Here is a 24,557-nt window from a genome sequence, read left to right as displayed (position 1 = left end):
CCAGTAAAAAATATTAAAATTCTTTTCATATTGTTCTGTTTTATGGAAGAAGCTTAGTATACCAGTTGGAGTATACTTTTATATATATATATATATATATATTTATATATACCTAAAACGTATATATATAGCTAAATATATATATACCTAAAAAGTGTGTGTATACATATATATATGTATATATATACACACATATATATATATGTATATATATATACATATATATATACATATATATATATATATGTGTGTATATATATATATACACACACTTTTTAGGTATATCTTGGACAAGCCTAAAAATCTTTGGTATCATAATATGCTGAAGTTTCAAACTAGCAAACCCTTAGATGCAGATGTTTAAATTCAGTAATAGTAATGGTGTACCAATGAGTTCTGAGCCACCTTAGAGCTTGTTTGTGATAGGTTATTTGTACAGGTCTGGATCAATGGCTCTGTGATTATCACTGCCTAGACCTTCTGAAATTCTGTTATCTAAGATACTTAAACTCTCCTCCACCTATTTAGGTTTAAAAGCTCTTTATAGAGAACTAAAGTTTTCCACTGGAGACCTAACAAAAGGCTAAGCTTCTCCACTGACCAGGCAGCAAAATGTTGCTGAAGGACATTTTCTTGCTCTAGTGTCACATCTGCAGTGCTCTGAGCCCATCTGCAGCACCCAGCATTGTCACTGGTGTCACAGCTGGGCCACCCCTGGGCTGAGGTGTCAGCCAGCACCAGAAGGGAGCTCCACAGGCAGCAGGACATGCAGGAGCTTGGCAGGGCTGCTGACATCCACCTCAGGCTCAGGTCCTGGGCTCATTCTGGCCCCCCGCTGCAGCCTGCAGCGCTCAGATTGAGGCCAGGGCATCATCTTCCCTGCTGGAATTTCAGTGCTGGGTAGCAGTCATCCTAGCCCGTAGGGATGAAGCATCTATTTCTGATTTTATCCAGTTTGACATGTTTAAATTTGCTGAGGATCTATCTCTGCTAGAGGCGCTTGAGGGCCCCAACAATATGGAACCAATCATGCTAGAAATACACGAGATGTATAATGTTGCTTCAGAAGTATTTTTTATTTCCTGCCCAAAGCAGCTGCACCAACACATTAAATGAAGGTAGGACAAACAAACAGGGCTTGATAAAGAAATTTTTATTTTTTCAAGCTGTCACTCTTGCAGTGTTGTACTTTAGGTCAGCGATATTAAAGCTGTGACCCAGTCAGCAATTGGGAAACTTTCTACATGTAAATCTGACACAATGAATTCTTAGTCATCTGTCCTTCCATTTTCAGTTCATTACTGGTGATAAATGAGTCCCTTATTTTGAGAAGCCTAATTTCCTGGTCTCTAGCACTATGAAGGTTTTAGTTTTGCTTTTTAAGGCGAGCATAGCTGGTATAAAATACAAAGCACAAATATTTCCTTCCATTTGCTATTTAGCAGTTTTTCTCTATCAGTGCATAAACTGAAGCTTCTGACAAGGTTGTGTCTTTCTATTTATCTCGGAGATCTGATAGGTTTTTTTGAACATAGATGTGTAGTTTGGTTAATCTTTACCATCTTGATAGTCTTATCCATCAACATTTTGATGTTGCTGTTTCTGTTATTTATACTGGCATTGTTCTCACCATATTTGTGTAGTTTAAAACTTATCCTTCAATGTTCATACTTGATTGCTTTGGGCTTTGTGCTTGCTTCCAGGTACATCTGTAATTCTGGGATTCCTGTGGATCTATTGAAGGTCCCTTTTTGTTTCAAAATTACTGCCTCTAGCTAGTAATTCCTATGCTCAATGTACACAGCATTACAAATTAACAATATTTAGAGAAATCTGTAGATCCTTATAAACCCAAGTACCCCTTGCTGTGTTGTATGATTTCTTATCTGGTATTAATTTTGCAGAGTTGAATTCTGACAAGATAGAAGATTTATTGATTTTTCTCTTCCTCAGCTATTTCATTTCATAATTGTTCTATTTTGTCTGGAGTTTAAGTTCATAAACCTGGAGTAATTTTTGACCTTGTGCTTTCTTTTGAGGCTGACATTAATCACACTGAGAAATGAGATTCCCAGCTGGAAGATGCTAAAGAGCCATTAGGAACTATTACATTAACTGACCACTATTTTATCTTTCCCAGTTCAGGCTGAGAATTATTAAGTTGATTGGGACATATCTGTATGTTTCATTATGAGCTAGATAGTAATTGCTAATTCTTTATTTGTGGCTCTTTCTCCCACTTCCCTGAAGTATTCACAGCTGTGCTAACAGAACTCTGCATCCAGTCAATGGGAGCATTTTGCTGCCTTAACAAGAAAGGGCTTCAAGCCTAATATCAAATTTTCCAGGCAAATGCTTACATGCTCCATCATTTGTTTTCTTAAGGATATGATTTTTAACAGTGAGTAGCCAGCTCAGGTAAACAAAGCAAGCAGGAACACCTGTTGTACGGCTTCTCTCCAAGGCACAATCTCAAAAACCTTCTTTGTAAAATGCATTTCATTATGCTGCAAAAAACCAGAATTTCTTCAGAAGAGCTTTACAGACAGAATGCCTGTGATCAAATAACAAAAGGAAAAAACTTCCCTGAAGTCCCTAACTCTATTTATCATGAATAAAAGAAGACAATTTTTTAAAAATCTTTTGATTAAAAAAGCATTTTAAAAATGTATTGTTGCAAGTGAGTTTCACTTAATACGTTTGGAAGGTGAATAGGAAAGGGAATTCTGGACAGCTTGACTGACTACCATGTTGTATGGATATGCATATGTGGTTTGATGATGCTTGTAGCTTGCTGAAAAATTTATCCTTGTAGAGAAGTACTGACTGACAATGCACATTTTTCAACCCCATGCCTTTTTACAAGTGAATATCTGTTTACATTGCAAGTCACCTTTTCACTTCACTTCAAAATCATCCCTGTACACTACGTACCAAATACTTTCCTGGTAGGCCACAGTGATTTTAGTTGTCAGCTATAAGAGGGTTAAACCTTCATTTTTTAAATCTTTGGATAGACTATAGACTATAGCTATAGACTCCATAGGCTATAGCATACTTTTGCTTTGTACAGAAGACAAGGTAAATAGAATGTGATGGGCTTTAAGTATGGAAGGACAGGCATCTTTACAGCCTCTACTGTCTGCTGGCTTCCTTGTCGTAGCCAAAGAGCTGGGATGTGGGAGACAAAAAAAGAAGGGAAAGCGCAGAAGAACAACAACCAGACATATATTCTCAAAGAAATCCATGTGTTAAAGGTATCAGTAATCACAATGTGGCTGAAGTCACTGTGGGAAGGCAGAAAACGTATAGGAAACCGTAATATTGTTCAAAACGTAGCCCTTTTTAAAGGAGAAGGAGTCAAACCAAACCAGAATAGCTAGGAGTGTCTTCTGAAGGCAAATAGCCTGTGATTCTTGTGATATCAGGAAGACTTTCTTGCTTAAATATCTGTGTTAATAAGCTGAGTTAATGGGCCAGTGTCTTGCCTTGCTGGACAGTGTATTAGTGCAAGAATGTATGTTCTTTCTTTAAGCAAGCATTGACATTGATTTAGCATTATTCTTCATGCTGAGCTCTGCAGATAGACTGGCAAAATGCAAATGACACAGCTGTGTTGCAGATATATCTTTGACAACTCAGAGGATGACTTTGCATATTCAGAAAAGCAAGGGAGTGAGAAAGGACTTTCTCAGCTGTTGGATTGTGTACATCCCCTTCAATATTCATTTTTATGGTAGTTTTAATTTCAAATCGTGTCACTGCAAGGCTGCTGGTATGCTGAATTAGTTCCTGTGTTTTTCTTGTCTGTAATTGTCATTAATGAGGGAAATTCATCACCTTCCTGAAGTTCACCACTCAGCTGAAAAATACAAGGGGCAATTAAGCATGGTGGAATTCTTGCTGTGTTCCAGCTCTGCAGCAAAGAGAAAGGGAACCCAGTTCTCTGCTGCTATTTTGGGAGCAGCTTCTTGTAAAGCAGCTGCATAATTCAGCCTCAAAACATCCTTGCAGAGCTGAAGCCATGGAAGAGGAGCTCCAGGGGTTAATGCCTGAAGGACTGGGTGTAGTCTCAGAGAGTTTAATTCAATAGTTAGGGGATTACTGCAAGAAGTCCAGTAGAGTTGGAGGATTGCATGGGAAGTTTGCATAACCAGTTCTTCAGCTGTACATGGTATTAGTTGCTATTATTTAAATGTCTTGATAGTAGTTCCCGCAGCAGTCAGAACTTTCTCAACAAATATGTAAGTTTACTTGGGAGAAAACAAAAGAAGAGGTCTTCTAAGGGAGAGAACATTTCCTGAAGCAAGTCCAAACTCATAGTTTGCAATAAAGAGAAAATACTGGTATGAAGAAATCTATGTCAAGTAGGTCTTATGCATATGCCATATTGAACATAGTCCAGATGACTGGTAAGCACTTCAAAAAAGTCATTTATTTCTGCATTTTCTGAAGAAACATTGCTTGTTTCTTCTTAGAGTAGAAAATTCTGTTGTAAATCTTGTTCTCCCTCCCTAGAAAATTGCTTCTTGTCCTAATTAATCACAGTGCCTTGCAGAGGCTACTGATCGGTCTCCTATCTACCCCTGCAACCAAAGCAGCTGGGGCCACCACCTGTTAGCTCACTTCCAGCACCATTTAATTAGCCAGAGTGGCTGTGACCTCCGGGTTTGTCTGGCAGGGAAAGAAATGGCAGCAGATGCCAAACAGGAGAGAGGGATACAAGGGAGAGCCCAAGAAGGGCAAGGAAAAGCCAGAAAAAGTCAAGGAGCAAGGGCAGGTAGAGAGAGGACAACAGGCAGCATCAAAGTCCTGCAGTGCAAGCTGATTGCGCTCACTGCCAAATTCCAAGTTTTGGGAAATTCAAGTGTTCAGGCAGAAATGTTTCTGTGTGATTGGATTCATACAGTGACTGATGCCACATGAGACTTCTGCTTATGGTTCTGCTGCTCAATAAAATATATTTGCTGGATCTGTGTTGAAGTGGCTCGACACCTTGCTTATTACCTGCTGCATAAATAAATAAATTGCAAAGATACAAAAAGGTTATTTCATGCTCATGTGTAATCAAGTCCTCACTCATTTTTTTTTTTTTTTCTTAGTTAAATGCTGTTATTGAATAAATTGTAAAAATAAAGGGAAGGAAAGGTTTTTAAATAGCATCCTTACTGAGATTTTGTCAGGATTTCAGTCATGCATTGTTCGTTGAAGACAAGCAAAAAAAGATACTCAAACCATTAAATAAATGCTTTATTCTTCCTTGTTTTAGAAAAAAAATCAGTTTCTAAGGGGTTTCTTTTACACTACAAAGTGTTCTTTTCTCATCAAAAGAATGTATTTTGAGTGTAATGAATGACATTTCTGTACCTGTGTGTAAATGCACTTTTTTTTTCCCTAGTTTATTTATTGAATTGCTAAAATGCATTTGTACAAGATATTAATAAAAAAAAATTCCTTGTGGATTTATATACCATTTACTTGAGCCAAATAATTATATTAAGGACGTTATGGGAGAGCAAATTCTTGCCTTCTTCCCTTAGCTTGAATCTTTCTTAACTTTTGAAATGAGGCAGCTGAGCAGTGTAAATCTTTAATGAAAAACTATTTATTACTTGTGGAGATTCTTAGCTGATGAAAGTGTTCGTAACTCATTAAATTATCCGACTTAAACAAGTTAGCTGGCTGAATGTGCCAGTCTCTAGAAAGATGCTGTGTTATGATGAAAAAAAATATTCCTTTGAGCTATTACAAAATATTGGTAAGGATATTAATCAGGTTAACATGTTGCTGATACAGACCTGTGAGTGTTCACCAAGCTGTGATAGTCTAAAGGTGGCCTAATTATTCCCAAGTCTGCACATAGCCTGAAGTTTTTCCTTTTTGTTCCAGATCTGAGGAATAGGTCTACATCCTTCAAAGCTTGTCTGTAGTTTTCAAAATAAACATATTCTAATAGATAGTACTTTCCTTGTACAAAATTTGCTTTTCATGGACTTAATGATTTGACTTTTATCAATAGTTCTCCTTCAGGCACTATCCTTAGTTATACTCTGATAGCATAAACTGTTTTGTCATTGTGTACAACCAAGTGAAGAAATAGGAATAAATTAAATATTCTTTAAGACATATTATAGTGGATTTGTAACTGTAACTCCAAAGAAAACCTAGAAGAAATCAAAGCACTAGGAAAAAACTTGGCTACTAATTTACTAATTTAGATCCTCATCTTAGGTTTGGTGCAGTCCCAGTTGGGCTTTTTTTCTGATGTCTCTTCCTGAATTCATCTAGATCACTAGAAATTAATCAATGGGAATTGATCCAATTTGTAGAACACAATTCTAATATTGATAGTAGTTTATATTCATTTGCTTCACCCTAATCTTTTATTAATGCTCATTTGCAAAATGCTGTTCATGCTGTTTCCTTCTAATTTTGTACCCCCAAGCTGCTGATGATAATGAAATTTAGCAAAACATAACAAGAAATAATGAAGCTATAAATTTTGGAATTAAATACGATAACAGTTACTAATTTTTGTAGTTGGATGTTTTTCAGTAGGTGACTTTAATTTCAGATCAGCAACAACCAGTGTAGAAAGTCAGATATGAAATTCTTAAAGAAGTAAGTAGTTGTGTCTGTTTACACCTTTTCAATTTTTCTCTATGTATACCAGAAGGCTGGGTCAGGGCATCAATACTGATTCATCTGGGGATTTTTAAGGATGCCTCATCAATAAAATGTGTCATCCAGATATATCTCCTGGTTCAAAAGAAGCAATAACTGATGGCATCACTTTCTCTTACCAGTGGAGAAAAAAATCACTGGTGACTTTTCTTTGAAGAGCAGAGCTATGGTTAAAAATATGTTTAATATAATTTTTGAAGTTAGGATTGTAAAATGCATTTGAATATAAATAGCTGTGAAAATAAGTCTGTCTAGTTTGAAGTGTTCTAGGAGCCAAAAGAATGAATAACAATTGTAAATATTTACTATTTGGATTTTCTAAAAAATTTGAAGAACTAAGGATACATAAATTAAATCATGAAGGGTGTGGACATCCAATAAAATGGAATAACATAGAGATTTCAATAGAAATTTAATTGGAAAAGGCTCCTCACATTCATGTCAATCTTCTGAACACTCCAACTGCCATTAGCAGCTAAAATTGTTCTGAACCTGTATGATGAAAAATCCTGTTTAGCTTTGTCAGGGTCATGTGCGCTTGAGCTGACTAAACCTGAAAATATTCCACCAAAAAGCTGGAGCACTCAGTGCTGGTAAATTTAACACTCTCCTCTCAGATCCAAGTAGTTTTCTTTGTTTGTTTGTTTTGTGGTTTTTTTTTGTTTGTTTGTTTTATTTGTTGTTGTTGTTGTTTTGGTTTGTTTTTCTTTTTTTTTTGTTAAGGTCTTGCCCAACCTAATGAATGGTGGCTCTGGAAATTTCTGTGGAAAGAGAGAATGATATTTTTTTTTCATGATGAGGGTGCTCCCCCTCTCAAATGCAGAGTGTCTCAAGTGTTCCTGTAAAAGAAAAGTGTAGTAGCAATTGCTAAGGGGTGGCTTGATCCTTATTTTTTGTAACTTGACTTCACTTTTCAACTTCCTCTTCCCAAAAAAACTCATTTGGAACTATATTAAAATGTAGAGGGGGAGGGGGGGGGGAGGAGAGGAACTAATTTTGACTTCTCTCTGAAGTTTTGCATACTTCTAGATAAAAGTATGTTTTTTGCTGATTTTTTTTTTTTTTTGGTGGGGTGAGGTGCTGTGTTGGTTTTTTGGGCTTCTTTGGCTGTTTTTGTTGTTTTGATTAGGATTTTTTTACCTAATAAATGAACCAATTACAGTCTAGGCATCTTTTTAATGTTTAAGTTTTATTTCAGTGAAAACAGGTTATTTTTTTTTGAGCAGCTAAGAAAAAATAGAAACTTTGGTTTAACTATTTCTTGTATGATACAGAAATTCAACCAAAATGTCCAACCACATTGGAGAGGTTTTTTTAGGGATGTCTCTCTCTGTCACTTCTGTGAAACATCTTAAAGACTGATTATGATATTTCTTTGAGGAATTAGGCACCAGGTTCAGCCTCTGCTTTGACTCAGACTGAACTGGAAATTCTTCATATGTCAGGTGAATTGTTCTTGGGTTTATAGTTCATTTGTTTCACATTTTCTGGCATTGTAACAAGTTCAAAAAGTGTAATGATGTAAAATTGTTTATTATGTTTAAGAGAGCCAAGTTGAAAATTGCCTGATCGTACAGCATGGTAGTCATAAGAAATACATCATGTCTTGAAATTCAGGACTTTTACTAGCCATTCAACAGAGTGCCTTCACAGCAGTCCTACAGTGAAATGTGTTATTTAAGTCAACACTACTTACCTCTGTTAAGTTATTCTAGAGATTTCTAAGCAAAGCTGGAACTTCTCACAGAGTTGAAATTAAATTCAGCCCAGCACAGAGGGCAATAGCCCAAACTGTAGCACTTATTGTTCAATGAAATTAGTAGAATTCATCATTAGTAAGTAATTTCCAGCCAGAGACCATAATTTAACATTAGTGGAATATTTTCATTATCAGGTGGAAAAGTAGAATTTCTCAAAGAATGAGAGAGCGAACAAGGTCTGTCTAGTTTTAGATTGTAAATAACAAGTGTGTTGCCACTAACAGATATCATGTAAGTATCAATAGTGTCAAAAAGAGACTAACTCCCTTCTTCATTTACTTTCACTGAGTGATTGGTGCAGAGATTTGCAAGCCTAAATAGCTGCAAGTAGTTGTATGCTGATTTTTACAGCTGCTGCTCTCCTAGCCTGTTGGCTTTCTTAAATTCACAACATTTCTGAGCTGGAGACTGATCCTGTTAAAACTCCTAAGTGAGCTTTGCTAGGGGCATTAGCATTGGTTGGTAATGAGGTGCTGTGAGGAGGATGGCCCACTGCTTGGAATTCCATGTCTGAGGGGCTGTCTTGGGTAAAAAAGTCCTATTCACTGTGCATTTATATTTTGCACATGAGACCAAACATTACAGTGACACACGACACTTCCAGTAGCTTTCAGTGCATCTTCTTCCCCCTCGATCATTTTGAGCAGTGTGTGGTTAAATCCCCTAGAACGCAATCAATCTCTCAGAATGATGATCAGCAGGTTCATTGGTTAAATTTGGTCTGGGCTCCCTGCAGTTGATTATAAACCTTTACACTAAAAAAGGTAGGCACAGCCTCTGCCACTTAAATTAATAAAAAGTCCCGTCCTTCTGTCCTTTACTGCAGTAATTTAAAACTTTGACCCAATCAACCCTTGAATGCAAATGAGTGAGCAGTCTGGAGAAACAGAGTGTTGATCCAGTCAATCTGCAGCCATTTTCAGAGCAGATTTTAAAGATGTACGTGACATTGGCCATTAGTGAGCCAGCAAAGATGAATGGGCCAATAAACGAACATATTTCACTTCTTTCATCTGCCAAGATGAAACATCATCTTGGTGTTCGACTGCTTTTTGTTGTTTGGTCTTTTATTTTCTTAATTTGCACTACAGTATTTTGAAAGGCATGCTATCAATCCTTTAATTGACTTTTCTAAATAATTTTTTTTTTCCAGTAAGTCCCCTTGAGTGGATTGATCTTGAGAATTTTGGCTTTCTTAATATTTTTCCTTTGTAACTCATTAAAAATATTCTGATTTTTAAAGATATTGTCTCTAAGATTGTTTAGAAAACAAATGGAGAAATGAATATTTGGCATTGCATTTTAAAAAGAGTGACTGAGCTAGTAAAATTCAGCATCCAGAAAAAAAAATCCTTTTTTTTTGTTTTGTTTTACATACAGTTGCTTTAGGTTTTGTGAAAGTTCAGAGTAATTTTTAGTAGTATGGATTTTGTTGAAAATGAACAGTTATTTTCAGCCATTATAGAGGCCCAGAATATGTCTGAGAGCAAAACATGTCTTTGAAATAATTTATAAATTATTTGACACCTGTCAACAGAGAAAAAAGGAGAAAAGCATATTGTTGAGTTAGTGTTATTTCTGCAAAGACATTTGCTTCTTGAAGTTTTCAGTCTGAACAAAATACTAATGTTTCTTTTTAGGTATTATCTGTTGGACAGTGCACTATCAAAAGTAAAGTAAGATAGGATTTAAGTTTATTAAACAGTTTAACACTGAGAGTAAAAAGGTGCAGTGAATATTGTTGACAAATTCCTTTGGGTTGTGCTGTTTTGTTTTCAGAGCAACTGGGATTTTATTCTCTTTTTTGTTTTGAATTATTTAGCTCATCATTATGAGTTATATTCATGGTGCTTTGCGGCGTTTTGATCAGCGGTTTATCCCGGGGTTTTAAAACATGTGTTCATTTATGTGTCTGGCTGACCAGCTGCCTTCCCTTTTTTTCCTTTTTCCGATGTGACAGGAGAACGGAGCGATTCCTCGCAAGGAAAGCGCATCTCACTGGGCGATGCTGAGCTGCGCCTTTCCGTGGGGGCTGAGCCCCCTTCCCCTGCCCCATCTCACAGCCGCCCCCTGCCTCCTCCCCACAAAGAGGTGAAGTCCCCTGGGTCTGTAATTGCCAGGAGATGAAGGGATGATGGGGAGTGATCACAGTCAATAGCTTTGATTAACAATAAGGTGGGAAATTAGCGATGCTAGCATTCAGCTCCCCTGCCTTGCCGTCCCCATATGCTCCCCGCAGCCTGCGCTGGCTGGTTCGCACGGTGGTCACTGTGCCTGGTGGGTTGCAGAGCCACACTGGCAGTGGGGACAAGAGGGGACAGCTTTTTGGGGAGCCTGGACAATGCTCCCTGGCGCGTCCCTCCGGGCTCCGCCACGCAGACGGGCGAAGGACGAGGTGTGCCGCGCGCTGGCTGTGTGGCTCTTGCTGTCATGTGTGGATTTAATTGTGTCTGGACGTGTTGTGATCAAAATGGCATCTGCTGTTACTCCTGTGACCCCATCAGCAGCTCTGGTGTTGTTTCCGACAGACTCCGAAGACCTAGAGAGGGGGAACGACAGCGGGACACCACTGCCCACCTCTGATAACGGCGACAATTCGCTGGGCTACACAGGTAGAGTGCACCTTTCCAAAATATTCCTGACTGCCTCCTCCTGACACTTTACACCCCATCTGCCATTGCCACCTGTATACTTTCCTTTAATCATCTTTGCCTAGCTGGCTCTCTTTCACCATCGCCTTCAGAAGTTCAGCATTGTTGGGAAATATAATTGTGTCTTTTAACTAACCAAGATGACTGTCCTTGTGCGTGTGTTAGTACATGTCAATGATTTAAATGTTTAAATTTGCTTTGTTGAGACAATTGCACCCATTATTCTCTTTTGAACTGTATATATTAGTGCATGAGGCAATGTATCATCTCAAGGAAATTTTTCCAAAGACCAAGGGGATTTTTCCATGTGTTTACTTGGGGATTTTTTGGCTTTGTTTCTGTTATAAACAAAAGTAAAATATGTTGCAGCAGGGAAGAAAACCCAAATGAGACTAAACTGTGATTGGAGAAGAGTGTGTTTCATTGACTTCTGCTTTGCATAAACTACAGAAATGTGTCTCTAGGCCAAATAAGAAAAGCCACAGAATAAGCAGCACCATACAGCAGTTGATCTCTGAGGAACCCAATCCTGTAACTCCTCTGCAGCCTGAAATGGTACCCGGCTCCAGGAATCACTGACCACAGCCCAGTCCTAGCTGCAGTCATGGGATTTCATGAACTACTGGTGCTCCAGTGTGACTCAGATATTCCTCAGACAGTCTTGCAGGGTACAAGAAGAGGACAGGCAGGTATATAAGAGAGAGAGAGTGAGCAATTTCTTGTCTATCCATAAAACTTCAGGTCCTGTTATATGCCACTTACACTGATTGCAGCTTTCATCACCTGCCCCTCACAATCATCTCTGCATGTGGTTTAAAACCTTGATACGTAATTTTATTTCAGTTTGAAATATTTTTTTTTCCTAAAGAAGTAAAAAAAAAGTAAAGCAATACCAATTTCCCCTCAGTCAAGATAGATGCCTTTTTAGGAAAGCATCACCTGAATCCTGCTGTATGTGGATTATTTAGACTTTTCTACATTTTGAATATTCGTATTGATTTTGTTCCAAATTCTTCCCCTTGCATGCTCCAAGCTTGTCACGTGTTCATTTCTGATGCATATGGGGTCATCATATTGACAAAATATAGCTTTACATTTTTTTCCTTACTGTAAGTTAGACTTTTGCTTTCAGAGAACAGGGATGGGAATCACGATCCCTGGTTCTTGTATTTAAACAGCCACTAATTTACTTGGAACAGCAAGTCAGACTCTTTTAATAATAAACTGGCTTGGTTTTACCTGGAGATGAGCAGCCAGTTCCCCTCCAGCCTCCTCACTCACCCTGGGGCTGGGGCTGGTGCTCTGCAGGCAGATTCCTGCACCTGACAGCCTCACACCTGTCCAAGAGGCAGGTGAGAGGCCCTGTGTGCAGCCCAAAATCCCCCTTATGCACAAGAGCAACAGGGCTGAGAATTTAGAAGGAGATCCCCTAACTTTTTCCACTGGAAAGGGGTGGAGGCTTGAGGCAGGTTCTCCCATGGCAAGCGCACTGGGAGGGGGATGGCAGGCAGAGGGTGCAAGGGCTGCAGGCACTCCTGCTCCAGATTTAAGGCAAATAAGGCAGTGTTCAAGACAGCACCTCCACTCTGAGCCTGGGGGCTTGGGACAATGTCCCAAACAGACCTTTCTGTGTCTGTCTACCCCCAAAGATCCCTGTTCTGTTCCGAGGTGCACGCGAGGATCCGGGCACTGCATCCCAGCATCCCGGAAAGGCGCTGCGGGGCACTGCAGCTGCCTCTGCGGGACTCATGGGCTCACCTGAGAGCACTGACAGCACCAGCCCTGCTCCAGGAGCTCCCCGGAGGCTCCACTTCTCAGCTCTAGGCCATATTTTAAAAGTGTTTTCCAAGTAGGCACAAAAGTCAGGATTGAGTTAGAGGCAAACACAAGCTGAACAAAAATGAACGCCTAGAAGACGACTGGTCTTGTTTAATTGGATATTTTGTGCCTCTGTTTGAATGAGCACCAAGTGAAGGAAAGACCAAGCTTTTCACATTTAAAGATTTAATGATCCAGTACTTTTTCTCCACTGTGTAATAGTAAGCAGTATGTACACCTTGATTTATATGGAAAAGCCCTGAGGTATTAAAATTACTCCAACAGGTTTCTCTAGTAATCAGTAAGAGTTTAAAAAATAATATTAATTGGAATGTGACCTTATAGGTAAAGTTGCCTTTTTTTCCCTCCTAATTGTGCGTTCATTCATATGGGCCTAATAGGGAATTCACGGATTTTACAGAAGTAGTCTTAGATCATTTTTTGTTCTCTCTTGCCTTTAGAATTCTATTCTCCAAAAGGAAAACCATTCCAGAAGCTTGTTTGTACTGAAAATTCTCTCTTTCCTAAAATAACTTGGATTAAGTCCAGGATGCCTGGATCCAGGGGTGAAGTAAAGAGCAGTTTATTTTTCAGTCATGTATCTATCTTCAGGTGGTGCCTGAATGAACAAAACCCATTCAAGTAGATAAATGCTGTCATACCATAGGATTTTTTGCTCATATTTGAGAGCACTGACACGTCTGCAAGGCACATCTTCCTCCCATTCCATATAAGTTTAGCTGCAATCTATAGAAGCAAACATTTACATGTATGGGAACTTTCAGGAGTAAAGATTATAAATTTTTTCCTACATAATTTTCTTTCCCTAGATGTTTTTCATGGGGAACATGTGCAGCTATTTCATACTGTGTTCTCCTATAGCCCCCTTTTTGCTATTATTTTTTCTCCTAAATCTAGAGATTTTTTCCTATCCACTTAGGTTTTGCTGTCTCCACTATAGATGTGAGCACTTGAGTGGAGAAATAAGCTCATGCCAAAAAGTAAACACATCAATTTCAGAGGAGAAAGAGGAGATAATAATACAAAATGTTTCAGATAAATTTGAAGTTGGCAATATATTTCAATATTATTGCAACAAGAAAATGATGAACTTCTATTTGATTTCTCATTATTCTCAGTATGTTATAAGACTGAACTCCAGATTTTTTTTTTATCCTTTTGATAAAGTGACATCCACTAGATTGTGCACTTTTTCTAGATCATCAGGATTTTATAATCCAAACAAATATTAATAGTTATTAACTGTAGACACAACTGCAGAAACTTTATATACATCTATATTAAAGGTAATAACTTTGAAATAGCATCTATAATGTGGTAGGGGCTGAATAAACCTCAGAATCAAGAAAAGAAGTTCAAGCATTGAAGATTTTTCCATATGCATGACATTGGTATTAGACGAAAGGAGTTCATAAGAAGGGTTTTTTTCTTGCATATTTAATACCAGAAAAATACTAAAGAATAAAAAATACCTCTAAAAGCTGATGTGACCCCATAGGCAGCATAGATGCTAGATGTAGCTGGGTTGATTCAGCCAAGAATTCAGGGTTAAAAAAGTAAATAACTTTTTACTGTTACTCTGTCAGGGTAAAGAAATGAGCCTGGAAGATTACTTTGTCTGCATCTTCACAAAAGATCAGTTCTACAGTGGCAAGGCCAGACTGGAAAATAATTGCATTGTTAAGATGTGTAACAGCAAAAATCTAAATAGCTATTCAAACAAGATGCATAAAGAACAGGCCAAATCACAGTGAGATTCAATAGGGTAAAAGAATGTTAGTTAGATACTTTGTGTTATATTGAATTTGTCTTAAGGAAGACACCCAGAGTAGATTTCTGAAATGCTGCATGAGCACCCGTTTCTCTTTCTATAGACTTTAAGGGGACTTCAGATGACAAGCAATCATGTAGATACTTAAAAATGATTGCAAGAAATTTCACATCCCCATCAGCTTGGATCTAAGTTCAGAGAGGAGAACTAGGTGACAGGAGCGAGAGAATAGAGTGAAATTTAATTTGGTCACTGAAGGAAGACGGGAATGGAGGATGCAAGTAGGAATTCAGTTCTTTGTCAGGTTTAGGCTGTGGAGATGTCAGACCAAGCTATTGTTTAAACAGTTATTTTTGAGGTGAAAGAAACCCTAAAGTTATCCATCATTGGGGGTTTTTTGTTGTTTTTGTTTGTTTGGCTTTTTGTTTGTTTTTAAATAATTTCTATCCTGGAGAAAAGAATGGGGACAAACAGAAAGGAAAGGAAGCAAGGAAAAAGATCTAGCACTGTATAGCTGAGGAAGTTTATGGAAAATCATCTGAATAAGATATTGGACAAACTCAGAGGATAGAGAATTTAGAAAAAAAAAGCCATAGAAGGAAATGCCTTTAAAAACATCAGGGTTTCCAAGAGAATGGCTTGCATTTAGTCACTAAATGGAGCAGATGATGTGTTGAGTGATGTCTGTAGTCCTGGAGAAGCTTTGAGAGCCACAACTCTGCAGCAGGGAGTAGGGGAACCTGAAGAGCATAGGGTAAAACCATCTTGACTAAAGCTACTAAACATATGTCTTTGTTTAATATTTACTGTTAGAGCAGATTTTCAAGAAAAGACTGAAGTAATTAATATTTCCACATCAGATATCACATGTGGCATGCCAGCCTGAACAGTAAAGAAAATGTTTCCTCTTGGCTCACAGGCTTCTTTATTCCTCCCCCAACACAGTGCAAAGGCAGTAGGTGTCAAATATGAACCTCAGTTATTTTCCACATAATCAATGGCTGCAGAGTAATCTCTGAGATTGCATTGTGCTGTGCTATTGAAGTGTATGGAAGCAGGATATCCCAGGAAGTAGCACATTTCCTGTTAAATCAAGTGTGACATAAATATTGGGGATCATTTAACAGATCACAGAGTATTGCTTGTGTTACAGAGACCAGAAGGATGGCTTGTTAAATTAACACTATATAGCCAAACATTTGCAGGCAAGGATCACCACTCCTCATTAAGTAGAGACATAACTTTTTAAAGGGATATTTTCAAATACTTTTTTATTCCTAGTTTTCTCAGACAACTCTTCCAGTATGTAAAGAAATCCTGTGGTTCCCAACTGAGACCTGAAATTAGTCTTCAGTTTGTTTCCCCCCTGATTTTAATCCTGAAAGTATTGTGGTATTCTTTTGTATAACCAAAGACTCCTTTTTTTCTCACATTGCCTTTCTTCTTTACTACCATGCTGTTATGTCATCAAGAGAATTGTTTTTAGTGCATCACTGTTTGTCCCATGTGAAATAGGACAGGCTGGCCTTGGAGAGCATTTTAAGGGGAAATCTATCTTCATTTCATGGCCATGTCTGAAACATTTCTTCCTCTAGTCCAGTTATCTTGCATAGGTTATGCTATGTATTAGAGGGTGCTTGTTTTGAAAAGTGGTAGTTCAGAAAACATGCTCAAAAAATATTTATTTTACATCAAAGGTGGAAATCTACACTAATACCTTGTAAGAAATGGGAGTATGTTTCAACTTTTTTAAGATTAGTAGATGTAGTAAATGTACATACAGATTTTGTGGCTGAGAGAAAGAGGGGAGAAGAGAGAAAGCTGTCATATGCAAAAGGAAGAGAAATAAAAATTTTGGAAATAAATATTTACTATTTGATATTCCTTATAGATTATCATCTTTTGTATAAGTTGGAAAGAAAGACCAATTTTGGGGAAAAAACCACATGGTAGAAGCAGTTTGGCTAGTGGGTTACAAAAGATGACAGATGAAGGTGTAGGCTGCAGAGTGTGGATATTTTTGATTTGTCAGAGGCTGCAATTTCAGATGGGAAGCAGGTAGCTAGCGATGTCTGAACAAAACAAAAATCTTATTGCCATGCAAGAATTCCAAGTGAGCTATTGGCACATCTCATATTGCACTGCATTCATGGTGGCAAACACCTGGTGAGAAAAACAAACTCTTGTTTGCACTGCAGAACCAACAAAGATCTGACAGGGCTGAATGAACCACTGGATCAGATAGCAGCAACATTAAATTTTTTGTGGTTACAGAATCCTTATTGCTAGTGGTAATACACAGTAGACTTCATCTGGGCATTTATATCTCAGGATATGTACAAAGCTTGCAGTTAAAACACTTTCCCCAGTCTTTATTTTTTTTAAAACTTACTAACTGAGCTCTTGAGTCACTGAGAGAATGAACATAAAGCCCCATGACACCAATTTTCCAATTTTCCAAAGTTACGTCTTAGAGTACATCTGCACTCTAAATCCAGGAACAGATGGGTACTGTTATGCCTATTTAAAAAAAAAAAAAAAAAAAAAAAAAAAAAGGAAAAAAAGTCCTCTGCTCTTGTCTATCAGCCCCCCATGTCAATCTAAACTGTCAGAAAAGTCCTTTCTGTTTTAGCCTTCTCTTTGCAGGCAGTCTTCTGACACAGATCCTGAGGATTTGTTTTTAATATATATTAAAATATAGATGTAAATATAACACCAATCAACAGGATTGCCTGTCAATGAGAGCAGGCAACACTGATATTAAAGCAATAATAATTTAATCAAAACTCTTATTAGGAGTATTGGAGCACAGGTACTCCCACTTACATAAATCTTGCACTGCCAGTTTTTATGAAAAAGTTAATAGAACATCTCCTCTTCCAAATATTGTTATACTTCAAGGTAGAGTTTTTATTAAAACAAAAAGCATGGCAATGTCCCCTGTTTCTCAATCAGTGAGAGCCAGAATATTGCGTGAAGAATTTGTCTAACACTGACTTTAGCAGCAGTAAATCCCTCTTTATAGTTGAGGTGCTAGGAATTTTTCTAAACAACCATATATCTCAGGAGGATGAATTTGAGCTTGAGAAGGTGCAGGAAAGAGCTATTAAAATAGTTAGGGAATAAAAAGTTCATTTTGATGGAGGCCTTAATGAAAGGGCTATGTGACTGCATTTGTTGCCAGCCTTGTGATTTTAGAGAACAAATACAATAAAAGTACATTGCTTATTTAACTTGGAGAAATCCAGTCATTGATAAATAGCCTATCTTTTACAGTACTTAAATTCTGGGCTTTTATAATGGAAGTTCTAAGCTTTTATTCATGTTTCTCCTTGAGAAAAGACAAAGCAGTTAAAAAATGGGCTTTAGTAAATTTAGGATAGAAATTTAGGGTGTGATACAGGAGCAGATTTTAAAGCACTTCTCAGCCAGGAGCTTGAAATCTTCTTTCCAAATATTTAAATTTGTGATAGGCTATGAGAGGCTATGCATGCTCGGTTTGATTCCCCAGGATGAGCATTTTAATCTTGAGTTCATGTGTTCCTAATTAATTATAAGACAAGTAAAATCAAAACAAAATGCATTCACAGCATATTATAGTTTTTCTTTTCCATTTGGGCTGTCACAGACAGGAACCCCTGGAGTTGATGAGAGGCTTTCTGCTGAGGGCCTCCTAGCAAGAGCAAAGACAGAGCAAATTACCCTCAGACACTGCTGTCAGTTCAGCGAATTAAGTATGCAAAGCAATTTGTGAAAATGTTCTGAAGTGCAAATTTCTGCCACTAGGTCAAAAGAATATGAATTATCACAGGATGAGCAAGGTAAGAGGACATCATTCCCCATCTTCATCAGGGTGTTAAACAAGTTAGTCTTTGATTTTAGCCAGGCAAATTGTTTTATTTAAAAAAGAAGGAAGTTAGTAATGCACATGATTACATTGAATGCATAGCAGCGAAAGGCTCTGCATAGATGAGAATATTAATTTATTGCATTATTGAGTAGTACAGGAAAAGAAAAGCATTGAAATGTATTTTCTGTAATTGAGATATTATCATTGTTGATTATTTATCATAATAATTACCATATAGGATCATGGATGTGTAGGCTAATTCAGGTTGGAAGCAAAGATTGGAGGTCTCAAGTCCAGCTTGCTAAACAAGGCAGGGTCAAGTGTGAGTCGGAGCAGTCTGATCAGGGCATCATCCAGTTAAGTCATGAAAACTTCCAAGGACAGAGATCTTTGGCTGCTCCACTGGCTGCCTGTCCTCACAGGGGAAAAAAAATTCTCCTGCTATGACTTATGCCTGTTGTCCCTCTCCCTGCCACAGACCAGAGGACAGGAGGCTGTGCTGTGGCTCTTCAGTCCTCCTGTGGTTGCCTCTTCCCCAGGCTGAACAAGCCCTGGTTTTTCACCCCCCAAGCAAGTGCTCCAGCCCTGAGCATCCTGTTTGGCCCTGTGCTGAGCTCAGCCCAGTTTGTCAGTGACTTTAAAGGCTGAACTTGTTTTGGCTCAGAGCCTCAGTGCCCACCCAGCAGAGCTGCTTCCCAGCCTGTGTGGGTGCAAGGGGATTTCCTGCATCCCTTTCCACAGCAGGACTTTGCATCTGTCCTTGTTCATTGTCATTAGGTTCCTGTTGAGAACCTCCAGCCTGGCTCCCTGCAGGTGGTAGCCCTGCTGTTGGACATGTGGACTGGTTCCCCCAGCTTGGTTTTGCCTGTCAGCATGAGGAAAGTGCCTTCCCTGCCCTCCTGCAGTGGCTGATAAGGACCTTGAGCAGGTCCCTGGGCAGGCATGGAGGTCCCTCTTTTGTTACAGTTCTCTGGGTAGGCTGCAGCCCATCCACCACTAACTTTTGAGGTGGTGCATCATCAAGTGTCAGAATCTGAGGTATTGATGATTCTGAGATTGTAGAAAGTCTCTGTCTTTCTGCCCCGCTGCCAAAGCAGAAGCCATAATTGGTCTGTGCTGGTTTCCAGGTTGTTTATTCTGTTTATCTCTAACATGTTCTGCTGCCCTGCCCAGCTCTGTCCTGCAGGGCAGCGTGTGGGGCTCTGCCCTCAGTGGGATGTTACAAACATTAAATACCAGAAACTCCCTGGGCTGGATTTACAATAATGTGCCAATATCTGTCACCTACGTTGGACAGTGTGTCCCCAGCCTGAACCAACAGAAAAATGCCAACACCACAGTGAGACATGGAGGGCATGAAGAAGGAGAAAAAGGACAAGGCACACCCAATTTCCTCCATCTTGTCCCCTTTGGACCCCTAATCTAGAATCCTAAAATTTTACTTTTGCACCCATGCCACACTTAATTATTACTTATATCAAACACGCAGAGCTGGTAATTCATACTGTAAGATTGAAAACTCTTTTCCATGGACAGAGATCACAGACAGTGTCTCTGGGGGCTCTGTCCAGGAGGTTCCTGACCCCTGCCAGGGTCCCAGACCTTCCAGGGCAGCCGGAGGGAAGCCCTGGATTCCCACAATCAAGTTTTTGCTCATCACCCATCCAGGCCATAGCATCCCTGCTTGGATACAAGAATTTTGGGGGAGATAGTATTGAACTCAGTACATGGGAGTTCAAAAACACAAATAGGCTATCGATTTAGGATTTCCCAACAAAACTGATCTCCCCTGTTTGCACTGGTTTTTTAGCAGCAGCTGTTGTCCCAGAGCTAATACATGAATCTATCTCCGCATTTTTTTTTTTTTTGTCAGATCCTTCTGGAAGTGCTGCCAGCCATTTATTTTCAGGACTTTGTGTGTATGTATGTGATTCTTGTGAGTTGCTTATCCATAAACCATAACAAGTTGAACCATCACCTACTAGTGTTAAAACATTGTAGGAAACTTTTTAGAAGGAACTGTATTGATTTTCAGTGACCCTTGTATAAAGAGGGAGATGTTTTCTGTGGTGCAATTTACTGGAGAACTTATTATTTATAGGGCTTTTGTCTAATACTTCCTAAAAGGCAGTGAAAAAACTACTACTAAAACTCACTGCTGCTGTCTTTACTAGAGAAAATACTATTATTTTTTTTTTTACCCTGTTGCTTTTTAACTGTGAATACTTTAAAACAATATCTTACAAACCACTAGCTTTTTTATTAGAATCTTTGCCTCTGCTTAGGCTCTTCCTTTTCTTCCCATTAAATGGTCCTTGTGAGGCAATAAGAACCAGTTGCTTCATCCTCCTTCCCTTGTCTTTAATTTTATTTCCTTAATTTCATGGTTTGTTTCTGAATAACCATCAGGAAAAGAAGGAATAGACTAACTAGCCCACTCATACATTCATAATTTAGCCACTCAAAAAACACTGAAGCACCATTTTTCTGTATTTATTTTTGTCTAATCTTTTGCAGAATAAATTTCTGTCTTGTTTTTGGAGTAGTGCAAAACCAAATATGATATTTTTCTTTTTCTGTTAGGAGTAAATACTGCCCAAGGGAGACAGTATTAAATCTACTTTGGTAGATTTAAAGTTTTGATAGCAAAGTATAATTTCTTCCTTTTCAGTAAGGTAGTTTACTTGTGCTCTGGTGTGTAATGAGGCCTTTCATCATTTCATATGTAGATTGCTTTATTTTTTGATTAAAAACAAGTGGATATTATTGCAGTCTTTCCATCAATGGCAATCATAAGCTTTGACAGGAAGCTCAAGATAAAGGAAAAAGAAGGTAAAAGGAACTTATTGATCAAGTGATTACAAAGTTAGTGTTCTGGATTTTTTCCAAAACCTCAAAAGGCAAAATTAGCATAAAAGTCTGGTGGGAAGGAAGATGTCTGTTTCACTTGGGAAAACTACTGTGCAGTGTACAGTATTGCAGAGAGTTTATAGACCATGTTTAATGGACAGTAAGTACATCACAGGAAGCTAAAAATGGCTTTAGGGTTATTTTTCCTTCACAATTCCATCTGTTTAATTAGAACATCCAGACCATTATCAGATGGATCAAATAGGAAACTTATCTGTGAAATATACTGTAGAAATCTGTGGGAATACTGCAAACACTGTTGTGCAATGTGCACTAAAATGATTTTCAGTTCTGGAGCACACAGCATCACCCACAAGTTGACTGGATTTTCATGCAAAATTTAGATTTGTACATATAAGTACTTCTATTTCTGTCCTTATTAAGAATTAATAAAATTATATCCAGAGCATAATTTAAAAACCCACATATTATGCAACAAGTAATTATACAAACCCTCTATATAAAACTAATGAAATTTTAAAAGATAGCAGATATAGATATCACACTCAGCATTTGATACACACACATGTATTTTGAGGGCTTTGCAAGAACTGAAGATTTGGAGGGAAAAAAAATTATCAGTAGCCACAGTGTTTTGATTTTTCAATTTTTCATGTGAGCATGGCTGACTCCTGGCAGAGGCTTCCCAGAGAGGCTGTGGAATCTCCATCCTGGGAGATAATCAACAGCCTCCTGGGCAAGGTCCTGGGAACCCAACTATAGGTGGCCCTGCTTGAGAAGAGGAACTGGACAAGATCAATTCTGTAGGTCCCTACCAAGCTCAAGCAGTCTGTGATCTTATAATATAAAACCTTACACCAAATAAAAAGCTTTGTAGATCTTAACCTACCTGAAGATAACTATTTTCTTGGCCAAAAATGTTCCTTGAAAAACCAAAACTTATGTGAGGAACAGCAAGATTGTTTGTCTGCCCATAAAGTCCAAAACACAGAGGCATTTTCTTTCCAGAAAAAGATGGAAAACATCACCAAGATTAGGAGCTCTTTGCTCTTTCTTCCAGAAGCAAAGCAAGAGTTATAGACCCCAATTATTGAGAGGGATGTGCTTTTGCCATGCTAGTGTGTTAGAATATGCCTCTATAGTTCATGTGCTTTATAAATGAATTAATTGATATATAAATTCAATATGTCAGTTATAGGCTTATCCACCTGTATACACCTTTATGCTTCAGGATAGTTTGTCTCTGTGTTTCTGGCTTGCCTACATGCTGAATATCGATCCAAACCAAGGCAGCTACAAATATCAAGAGAGTAGGGTCTCAGAGGAGAGCAATGGAGAGGATAAATGATTTATTTCTATTTTCACCCACATGACTGTAAATATAATACCTAAAAAGAATATACCTGTTGAAATCTCCTTCCTATCTGGGTCTGTAAAAGTTCTCTGAAGAGTGAATGGATCTAGTTTTCAAATCTGAACAATTAATTCTTTTGTAATAACCATATGGCATCTTTATGAATTTTCTACTTATTTTGTTTGGAAATGCCCTTGCATTAAGGTTAAGGTCTTTTTGTAGCTGCAGATGCTCTTAAAATCTGCTGTCCAGAAGCTGAACTGAGATAAAGAAAAAGCGTCACGACACAGTTATTTTGTCAGCCTGATCAAAGCAGGATGGCTGTATTTAGGCAGACAAGTGTATCAAAGGGATGCAGTTTGAAAAGGCTGAGTTAGCATTCCCAAAACTGTGTCCCTGTGATATGCTCTGCAGTGCTGCTGGCAGAACACAAAGCACTGGGAAGTGTTTTGCATCCGTCAGGACACAGCTTGACCCGAATATAGTGAGAAATTATGATTCATTACAATCTCTTGCTGCTTATATTAATTTCCCTCTAGCCATAACACATCTGTTCATGGTAAGATTGATCCAATACCCGTCCAACTGCAGTTGAATTGTTTCAGCAAGCAGTGGATTCAGTAAATATTATCCATGAGAAGATTATAATAAAAAAAAAACCTTAAAACTGCCTTAAGAGAATGTGTCCAACTAGAACAACACAAGGCACTTTCTCAAATGTAGTTTCCTTCTTTTTTTATCATGATAATGGAAAGTCCTGTCCTGTGAGGTATGGAATATCTCTTAATTAGCGTTTTTCATTTGCTTATTTATTGGTTATTTCCAGTAGGGCTAAAGAATATTCAGGTCTCTATTAGAGCACTGAAATAGTCAGGACAAAAACTTGGATTATACCCAGCCTCTTGTAAAATAACCTGTAGTTTAGAATAAAGTGAAATATTCCATATAAGTGGAATCTTATATTTATTTTCATATTACACAGAAATCAGTGAGTGAAGCACTGCAAACACCCACTGGCCACTTGCCTCTTCTACTGTAATGGAGCAGCGGTGGAGAAGAGCTTGAGTGATTAGTGATTTCCTTGTTCCTTACAAATTATTTAGTCAGCATTTCCTTCTGAGCCAGTGATTTCTCTTCTTAGTGCCACTACAAGGATAGAAGGAAATTAAGAGTCTGGTGGTGAAACTGTAGAGGACTGGAACAGTCTGGATGTTTTCCATATTATTTTTGTATTCCATAGAAGTGAAATTAGAGAAACTATTCAGACTCATTACATGACAAAATGGTGTGCAGCTGTCTGATTTACAGGTTTCTTTATCTATGTTTTTAGAACACACTGGTCTATAACAAACAGGAGTTATGGATGCCCCGTTTCTGGAAGTGCTCAAGGCCAAGCTGAATGGGGTTTCTGAGAAACCTTGGCTAGTGGAAGGTGTCCCTGCCCATATCAGGGGATTGGAAATTTATGATTATGATCTTCAAGATGCCTTCAAACCCAAACCCTTCTATGACTGTTTGTTTTTATAAATCAAACTGATACACTAGCTATATCTTGACTTGAATTTTCTGTAACATTCACTGGTATTTCTCAAAACAAAGCCCAGAGGGACTTCTTTTTTATTTAGCTAGAGATGACTACTTCTTTCCAACATACATAAGACCTACCAAAATTCAAATACCTTCATAGTATTTGAATATCTTTTATTCCCAACGGAGTTAACAATTGCATTTGAAAAAATGCTGTCAATTACTATTTTCATGTCCTTTCTTTGCACCA

At 38.2% G+C, this 24,557-nt stretch overlaps 1 protein-coding gene across 5 annotated transcripts in view; it reads left to right on the top strand.

Annotated features, from left to right (window-relative positions):
* ROBO1 (roundabout guidance receptor 1) overlaps window positions 1-24,557 on the top strand; it is a 684,057-nt gene that overhangs the window by 318,629 nt on the left and 340,871 nt on the right. For 4 of the 5 annotated variants that reach the window (XM_031505944.2, XM_077790952.1, XM_077790955.1 and 1 more), the window contains one exon: window positions 10,973-11,056. The exons of the other annotated variant lie outside the window; for it this stretch is intronic. In XM_031505944.2, coding sequence (XP_031361804.1) covers window positions 10,973-11,056 — 84 coding nt within the window. The remainder of the gene's footprint in view (window positions 1-10,972; window positions 11,057-24,557) is intronic. 5 annotated transcript variants of the gene reach the window in all.

This window comes from Lonchura striata, chromosome 2 (genome assembly GCF_046129695.1).
Source record: "Lonchura striata isolate bLonStr1 chromosome 2, bLonStr1.mat, whole genome shotgun sequence".
Classification (NCBI taxonomy): Eukaryota; Metazoa; Chordata; class Aves; order Passeriformes; family Estrildidae; genus Lonchura; species Lonchura striata.
Note: the sequence above shows the minus strand (reverse complement) of the source record. Positions and strands in the feature narration are given on the sequence as shown.